An 8953-nucleotide genomic window follows, 5' to 3' on the forward strand; every position below is an offset into this window, starting at 1 on the left:
TTGTTCGTCCTAAGGGGCTGCAAATCCCTCAGCTCCATTGATCCTTTCTCTAACTCCTTCACTGAGGAACCTGTGCTCAGAACAACCCACAAACCACAAGGAACTCAAGAAGAAGGAAGACCAAAGATGGACATTTCATTCCTTCTTAAAAGGGGGAACCAAGTACCCATGGAAGGAGTGGCAGAGATTAACAATGGAGCAGAGACTGAAGGAAAGACAAGCCAGCCTAAATATAGTTAGTTACCTCCTGAGAGGCTCTGACAGTACCTGACTAATACAGATGTAGAGGCTCACAGCCATCTATTGAATTTTTTTATTTTTTTACACTCCAGATTTTATTACCCCCGTCCACCCTCTAACTGTTCCACACCCCATATCTCCTCACCATCCCCCCTGTCTCCATGAGGATGTCCCCACCCCCTATACACCACACCCCATCCCTCACCCAACCTGACCTCTAAACCTCCTGGGGCCTCCAGTCTCTTGAGGGTTAGGTGCATCATCTCTGATTGAACACAAACCCTGCAGTTCTCTGCTGTATATGTGTTAGGGGCCTCATATCAGCTGGCGTATGCTGCCTGTTTGGTGGTCCAGTGTTTGACAGATCTCGGGGGTCCAGATTAGTTGAGATTGCTGGTCCTTCTACAGGGTTGCCATCCTACTCAGCTTCTTTCTGCCTTTCCCTAATTCAAGCACAGGCGTCAGCAGCTTCTGTCCATTAGCTGGGTGCAAATATCTGCATCTGACTCTTTCAGCCACTTGTTGGGTCTGCTGGAGTGCAGTCATATTAGGTCCCTTTTTGTGAGCACTCCATAGCCTCAGTCATAAGGTCAAGCCTTAGGAATTCCCCTTGAGCTGTATCCCTCTTTGAGCCTGTCGCTGGTCCTTCTTTTCTTCAGGCTCCTCTTCATTTCCATCCTTGTAGTTTCTTCAGACAGGAACAATTGTGGGTCAGAGTTTTGACTGTGGGATGGCAACCTTCTCCTTCATTTGATGCCCTGTCTTCCTGTTGGAGGTGGGCTCTATAAGTTCCTTCTCCCTATTGTCAGGCATTTCATCTAAGGTCCTCCCTTTGAGTCCTGAGAGTCTCTCACCTCTTAGGTCTCTGGTGCATTCTGGAGGGTCCCCCAAACTCTCCTACCTCCCAAGTTTGCCTGTTTCAATTCTTTCTGCTGGCCTTCAGGACTTCATTCTTTTTCCCTCACCCAATACCAGATCCCCCCACCCTCACTCCGTCTAATTTCCTTCCCAGGTCCCAAATGTTCAAAGTTCTTATGATCAGAGAAATGCAAATCAAAACGACTCTGAGATTCCACCTTACACCAATCAGAATGGCTAAGATCAAAACCTCAGGTGACACATGTTAGCAAGGATGTGGAGAAAGAGGAACACTCTTCCATTTCTGGTGGGATTGAAAACTGGTACAACCACTCTAGAAATCAATCTTGAGGTTTATCAGAAAATTGGAAATAGATCTACCTGAAGACCCAGCTATACCACTCTTGAGAACATAACCAAAATATGCCCCACCGTGCCACAGGAGCATGTGTTCCACTATGTTCTCTGAATTCATTTACAATGTTAAGAATAATCTCCTTGCTGTCTTTTCTAGGAGTCAGGTGGTTAAGGTAAAGATAAATGTTGTGTGGCATGATAATCAAGAGGGAACCTGGAGTGGGGATTGAATTGATATGTAAATAAACCAGTGGACTTTGGTCTTCAGAAAGCTGTCTCTATGTGATGACAGGCTATCTCCTTGTACCCAAAATTTGACTCTAGTCATTCTTTTTGCTGCTCCTGAACACCACTTTCTCAAAAGCCTCAAAAGCTGAGGCTGGTCCTTGTAAGGCCTGTTCTAACCTAATTAAATGTAATTTAAAGATTTAGTGAAATCTCATTCAAAATTCCCATGACATTCTTCAAGAAACAGAAACCAAAACATCCTACAACTCTTAAGGAAACACAAAAGACCCTTGCTAGCCAAAGAAACAATGAACACACACATGCACACACACACACACACACACACACACACACACACACACAAACAAAAACGAAAACAAACAAACACACAAAAAAACAATTCTGGAGTGATTGCCATTCTACATTTCAAGATATGTTACAGAGCTATAGTAACAAAAAGAGCATGAAAATCTCCTTTAGGTGTGCAATGTCATTTCATTATAACCTAATTTGTATTTCCTGGTGAGTTTTCATGTGATTTTTGTCACTAATGTCTTTATGAAATATCCATTTGAAACTTGACTAAGTTTTCAAAGGTTGGATGGTTGCCTTTTTATTGCTCATATATAAAATGTTCTGTAAAGTTGCAATTCAAATATAGTGTCTGATGAGTTACAAGCATCTTACTACAGTATTGGATTTGCAGATTTTATTTTCTTAGTATATTGTAAAAGGCAAATTTTAAATATTTTTAAGTGATCAGTACCAGAATAGGAGCTATGAAGGTCAGAGGATGAGTTAAGAGTTTGCTCAGTAGTTTATCACCAAGACTTAGTAGATCCCTGACCCATCTTCTGATTACTGTGCACTTCTAGAATGCAAGTGAAAGAATCATACTTGCCATCTAGAAGAAGTCCTTCATGATTAGAAGGGGCTCTAAACTCTTGTCTATCTATAGGGCCTCATCTAATTGGAACACACACACACATTCTGGAAGACATAGTGTTTATTGTGTGGCAAATGAAATTAAAATGTTTTGGTAAACTTTTTGCACTGGCTTAGCCTAAACAGAATATATTTATGGAATTTTGTTGGTTCAATATAAAGATGAGATTCATTCTATACACAAGATGCTTCCTGTTGTTTAACCTAGGAGTTTTCTTTCCTCTTTTTATTTCTCTGCATTTTAGTGCTGTATCCTTATTTCTCCATTGCATTTTTTTTCAACTGGGAGACTTCCTTCTTGCTTGAACACCCATGAATATAGAAACATTGTGTGTTTAGCATAATATTCTGTAAAGCAATTTTTCTATTTAAGCTTACTTACACATATGTTCTCTTTAGGAAGGAAAAAGACTAGAATACTACAAATCAGAGGCTCACAGTTAAACTTCCTTACAAAACAGTATCATCACCGCACGATCTCGAATCTGCTTGGTTCTCACCCCATAAATAATAGGGTTAAGAGCTGGGGGAATTATTACATATAAGTTAGCAAGGAGGATGTGGATATACCGTGGAATGTTGTGTCCAAATCGGTGAGTCAAGAAGGAAAAAAGGGCTGGGGTGAAGAAAGCCAAGATCACACACACATGGGAACCACAGGTATTAAGGGCTTTGAGCCTGGCTTCCCAGGATGGGAGTTTGAATACAGCATGAAGAATTTTCACATAAGACAGAGCAATCAAAATAACATCCAGAAGTATCATAGATATGAGTAATAATCCAAACAATATGTTAACCTTGATGCTGATGCATGCCAGCCGAGCAATGCCCATATGCTCACAATATGTGTGTGGTATGATATTGTGTTCACAAAATGAAAGCCTTAGAATGAGAAATATAAGTGGAAAAACCAAAGTGAAATTTCTGAATAGTCCAACTCCAGCAATAATACAGATCACTCTGTTGGTGAGGATAGTGTTGTATCGAAGAGGGTTACAGATGGCAATGTAGCGATCAAAGGCCATAGCCACAAGCATGAATGTTTCCATGCCTGTAAACAGGTGTATGAAGAACATTTGAGCTACACAGTCCCTAAAGGCAATCTTGTGGAAGCCAAACCAGAATATGCCAAGTGCTCTGGGAACGGTTGCTGTAGACAGGCCCAAGTCAGTCAAAGCCAGCATGGCCAATAAGTAGAACATAGGCTGGTGAAGGCTGTGCTCAAGATGGATTACAAAGAGAAGAATGACATTCCCTAGGACAGCAATAAGATAGACTGTTCCAAATGGTAAACCAAGCCAGAACTGCAACTCTTCCAGTCCTGGGATTCCCAAGAGCAGGAAGGATGAAGGATGAATCCATGAGCTGTTGACTGGTGACATGCTGTCAGGAGCCTCTGATGGGCAGACTCATCTGAAAGAATCTACATAGGACTTGACAGCACTTTATCAGCACTAGTAATAGATAAGAACAGAAATGATGTCATTAGTGTTCCTTCTCATCAACTGTACAGATACGTTTACTTCATATTTCCTCTCCTTTTCTTTTCACTCATATAAATGAAATATGAAGGTGAATATTTTTTAATAAATGGATGAATATTTAGACTCTGTACCAGATAACCTAAATGAAGTTTTATCTTCAGATAAGCCAAGTCTACTGGGGAGATGAACCTAGCCAGGTCATACTGACTTCTATGTAGGCTACAACATTTTGAAATATGTACTTATGAATTGTGGAGAAGTCGTATCTGACTGAAAAATGATTATATCTCAGACCACAGATAATATTGTAGCTTTCAAAAATATACTTCAAATGTCACTTATATAACTAGAATTATAAGTAAAAATTATGTTATGGACTACTTCCACTTATAACCAATAGAACTCTTTCCTGGTTGTCAACTTGGCTGTAAATAACTACAATCAGGAGACAATGCTAGCCAAACAACATAGGCTATCAACTAAAAGCCCAGTGCCATGTATGGATTACCTCTCTTGAGTTGTTGCTTATAGACTATTGTCATTGTTTTTGGTTACCTTCTAGAACATAAGGCGCTATTGTTGAAGACATCACACATTTTAGTTTTATAACATGAAGAAATCCAGCCAGTACTGACCTGGAACCTTCATCCCTCCTGAATAATTTTCCTAATACTAGAAGATGCTATGTACAATCCAAGAAAAAAAAGTCAACCATCTATGACTTCCAGTAAAAATCAGCCTGGCAAGATAAACTCACTAGTACAATAATAACATGAATGGTATGGAATAAACCAAATATTTTCTTCATTGGATTTAATGCCTGCTCAAGAAGCTGAAGAGGTAGATCACTGATTAAGAGTACATAGTGATCTTCCAGAGGACCCAAGTTAGGTACCCACCACTCACAAAGGCAGTTTACTATCACCTCTTACTCCACCTTCAGGGGAACATGCTTAAACCTATAGTCTCCAGGGGCACTACATTCACATGCATGTACACACACACACACACACACAAGAGAAAATAATTGTAATAATCATAATAGTAATATTTAATAATAATAATGCCCACTCCACAAAACAAAACTGGTGCTTCATCAAACCTGGTGCTTAATGGACCAAAACCCCATGGCTAGCCAAGTGATAAGCACTATAGAAGAACCTAATACTAAATGAACATAGTAATATTCTTATATTTATATCCATAGATCAGGTTATCTCCCAACACTTACCATAGAAGAATAAATTATATATGTATGAAATTCTTAGTATTTACAGAGCCATATTAACTCTTTCATTTTTTTTCTAGATTTGTGCATTTTTTTAATTTTGTCACCAATTGGTGAAGATCTTTGTTTTGATCTTTGGAATGAGGTTCATAACTTAAGAGGCCATGCTTTCTCAAAATTCAGTGCAACATTCTTGATCTTATATATGAAATGATCACTTTCTGAGAGACTGACGCTGGCCTAATGCACTAACCTTTGGACTTTCATTTATGCCCTCTATTCCGCAAAGCAATATTATGTGCTCACTTCTCTTTAAAATAAACCATATCATATCAAACTTTGTTATAATCTCAGAGAAGAGTGGATGGTATTGTTGTCATCATTATTACCATGAGAATTTAACAATTGTTAAAAAGATGACTCCATGAAATGATTTGAAGTTTAAGATTGTAACATTTGCTACTCAAAAGAAAGTCAAGAAATAGTATAGTTCCTGAATTAATGAAATTCCCCCACATTTGCAACCATAGGAATACCTCTACCCTTAACATAAAGCTCTTTTATAGCATCTTGATGGTTCCAAGGTTCTTCTCAAAGTTTTTTCCCGGGACTTGTGCTACAATACAAGTACTTCATTGTTCATTTGTTACTTGGGCCGCATTTCTCATTAAAATCAGCACTACCAGATTTTCCCCAAATTATTTCTGAAATGCTTTCTACTACTTATGATGTCTCTTACAATTGTAGTCAGTTTAAATTCACCTGAGGTATATCCTCTCCAATCCAATCTCTTCAGGACTTTTATCATGATGGCACATTTTTAAATAAGGACCAAGGGTGAGTGGTTTTCTGAATATAATCTACGGAGAGTAGACCCTTGAATTAGCTAAAGTTACATTAATAATAGAAAACAGAACACTTTCTCTGAGCCAAGGAAATCAGGATGTTGTAAGATATGTACAAACTTGAGAGTATAGGAAATCAAAATCAAACTTCAGAAGAATAAGAAGCATGCTTGGTGAGAAGAAACAGAAAGCTAAAATCTCTGAATACAGGTAACTGTTGGAAGGATCCAACATAGGTATGAGGAACCGAAAGAGGAACCAGCATGAGCCTCCTCTCAGTCCTTTAGCTGTCCTGTGCGAGTTATTCTCAGTAAGGTCTTTTCTAACCTCAGAGCCTTTGCTTCTAATAGTCTCCACAGAACTCTGATTATGCTGCAGAATATTCTCTGACTCTTCAATCAGTCCAGAATCCTCATCTAATTATGCTTCGTGCAGAATTGGAAAAGAGTAGATTAATTGATCACTAGCTCCATTATCAGGTCTGGAACTTACATTTGTTGACTGAAAATTAAATATATAGTAAATTTTTTATTTTAATTTTTGATAAAAGTCCATATGTTACAAGGATAAGGGCAGAATCACGTTATCTATCTGGTGTTTGAGAATGTAGAAACAAGAATGTAAATGAATTCTCATGAGAAGGGTTGGTAGGTATATGAAGAGATGAGTCTTGTCAGAAGTCCTCATGACACTGGGGCGTTCAGCAAGCTTGGTATAATACAGAGAGGTTAGTCAAAGTAAACTAAATAAAGTTTAAGAAGTGGCTGACCATAACAATCACAATTAGAAAGTCAAAATAACTAATGGACTTTATGCATAGTTCATCTTCATAAAAAGTCGGGTGTTTTGTACTATTGTGCAAGCTGTATCAATGTGAAAAGCCATTTGAAAACCACTGAAAAGGTGACTTAGTGTTGCGTTTTCTAAAATCTGAGACAAGTCACTCTTTATAATGTTGACTTGTTTTAACATACATGATTCTTTTCTCAACATTATGGTGTCAAAACCAACAAGACTGTACAAGGAGAAAAGAAGTGAGGTATGAGACTTGCAGAATATACCAGTAGAGAATAATGGTTGCTAGAAAATTCAGGTGGCATGTTAGGAGAGAAACAAACCTAGAAAAGAAATAGGAAAAAGAATTGCTGCAGACAGCCTCATTTGGCATGTCACCTATTGAGAATTTCTTCCTGGGAGATCTTCATTCATACTTAAAATTAATGACAGAAACATGGGCCTGGTTAAAGCCATGCATAAAGGCAACACTAAGCAGATTGAGCAGCTTGCATTTGCATACTTACTTATATATAATAATGTTTAACACATACATGTAACAATAGTAATTAAAGAAAAGTACTGGGATCTGAGGGAGAACTCGGGGATCTCTGGAGAGACTGGAAGATGTAGATACAGGAAGAAAATCATATAAATGCATTACACATGCATGACACATGAAATTCTAAAAGCAAAAGATTTCAGAAATATGAGTAATAAAGCAACAAAGACAAAATTAAAAGAAAACTTTGAAATATGTTTTTTCAAGTATTCTCCAGTGTTGGGGGAAAATGTTTTCTCTAAGACCAGACTTGGTCCTCCATGAAAATAAATGAGTAGACCTAAGTTGGAGTAGCCACTAAGGTCTCAGACTGTCTGTCTAAGGGAAATCTGTTATCTTCATACTCAAGGGTATTTATGTCAACTCAGAGAAGATTTTTCCTACTCTTAACTTACACAAAAAAATCGATAGAAATGGAGCTATAAATACATCATTAAGGAATAAGGGTTGTATTGTATCTCAGTGATATAGAACTTACCAAGTATGTACAAGGACCCTAAAACTTTAACAAAAACAATTTTAAAAGTGCATTTTTCATTATCTGGTAAATAGGTCAGGAAAGTATTAATGTTATGTCAATTATTATATTTATGGAAAGAAAAGGAGCAATGCTTTAAAAAAAACTCATATCCTTAAATTATTGCACTTCTTATTTATTTGTTATAATTATTACTATTTTGTTTTTGTTATTTTGTGAGGAATGAAAGAAGGGACAGGGACTCTCTCTGTAATAGCTCCGACCATCCTGGATCTTGTACTGTAGATATTTTCCTCCCTCTGCTTCCCATGTGCTGGGATTAAAGCTTTGTGCCACCACTGCCGGTCTAGTACACTGAAATAGCAGAATAATTTGGAAGAATGTGATACAAGGGCCAACACATACACGTAGGCACAAATCAGAATGGGAATTACAGTGTATGCTTTTCAGTGTTTGGGATTGCATAGGATTGAATTACTTTGTTGTTCAAAATAAGTTACAAAGAGTTAAAGAGTTATAATTTGGAAAAAATTAAAGAATACCACTCACTCTCTGTGTTAAATAATTTTCAAATCACCAGGAACGTAATGTCTCAATAAAACTGCACTAAAAGGGAGAGAGTCAAGAAAAAGGAACAGTTACAAAGACAGAGGAAGAGAGACAGGATAGAAAAGAGAAAAAAAAGAGAGAGGTTGAAGAGAAAAGCAATGACACTGCAGCAAAGGCAACAATGAGCTTAGCTAGAATTTATTAAAGACTTCCATCATTCAAAATTAGTTATATATATTGTAAAAAATCACATAAACAAAACAATAAAGAGCAGATTCTACTGAAATTCTACCATCTAGAAATAAGCACATGAACATTTTGTCTCCTCCAAATCAACATTTGAATTATATACAAATAATGAAGGGATTAAATCAATAGATCTTACTTCAAGACATCAATTTTTTT

At 37.5% G+C, this 8953-nt stretch overlaps 2 protein-coding genes across 3 annotated transcripts in view; both read right to left on the minus strand.

Annotated features, from left to right (window-relative positions):
- Positions 1 to 4010, minus strand: part of LOC116100773 (olfactory receptor 52E8-like) — a 5259-nt gene extending 1249 nt beyond the window's left edge. Inside the window, exon 1 of one of the 2 annotated variants that reach the window (XM_031384506.1) lies at positions 3104 to 4010. In XM_031384506.1, coding sequence (XP_031240366.1) covers positions 3104 to 4010 — 907 coding nt within the window. Of the gene's footprint in view, positions 1 to 3068 lie in introns of those variants that run through there. The other variant, XM_031384504.1, reaches the window with a different exon arrangement.
- Positions 1 to 8953, minus strand: part of LOC116100774 (olfactory receptor 52E8) — a 51365-nt gene that overhangs the window by 35220 nt on the left and 7192 nt on the right. The window lies entirely within an intron of this gene.

This window comes from Mastomys coucha, unplaced genomic scaffold, assembly GCF_008632895.1.
Source record: "Mastomys coucha isolate ucsf_1 unplaced genomic scaffold, UCSF_Mcou_1 pScaffold21, whole genome shotgun sequence".
Classification (NCBI taxonomy): Eukaryota; Metazoa; Chordata; class Mammalia; order Rodentia; family Muridae; genus Mastomys; species Mastomys coucha.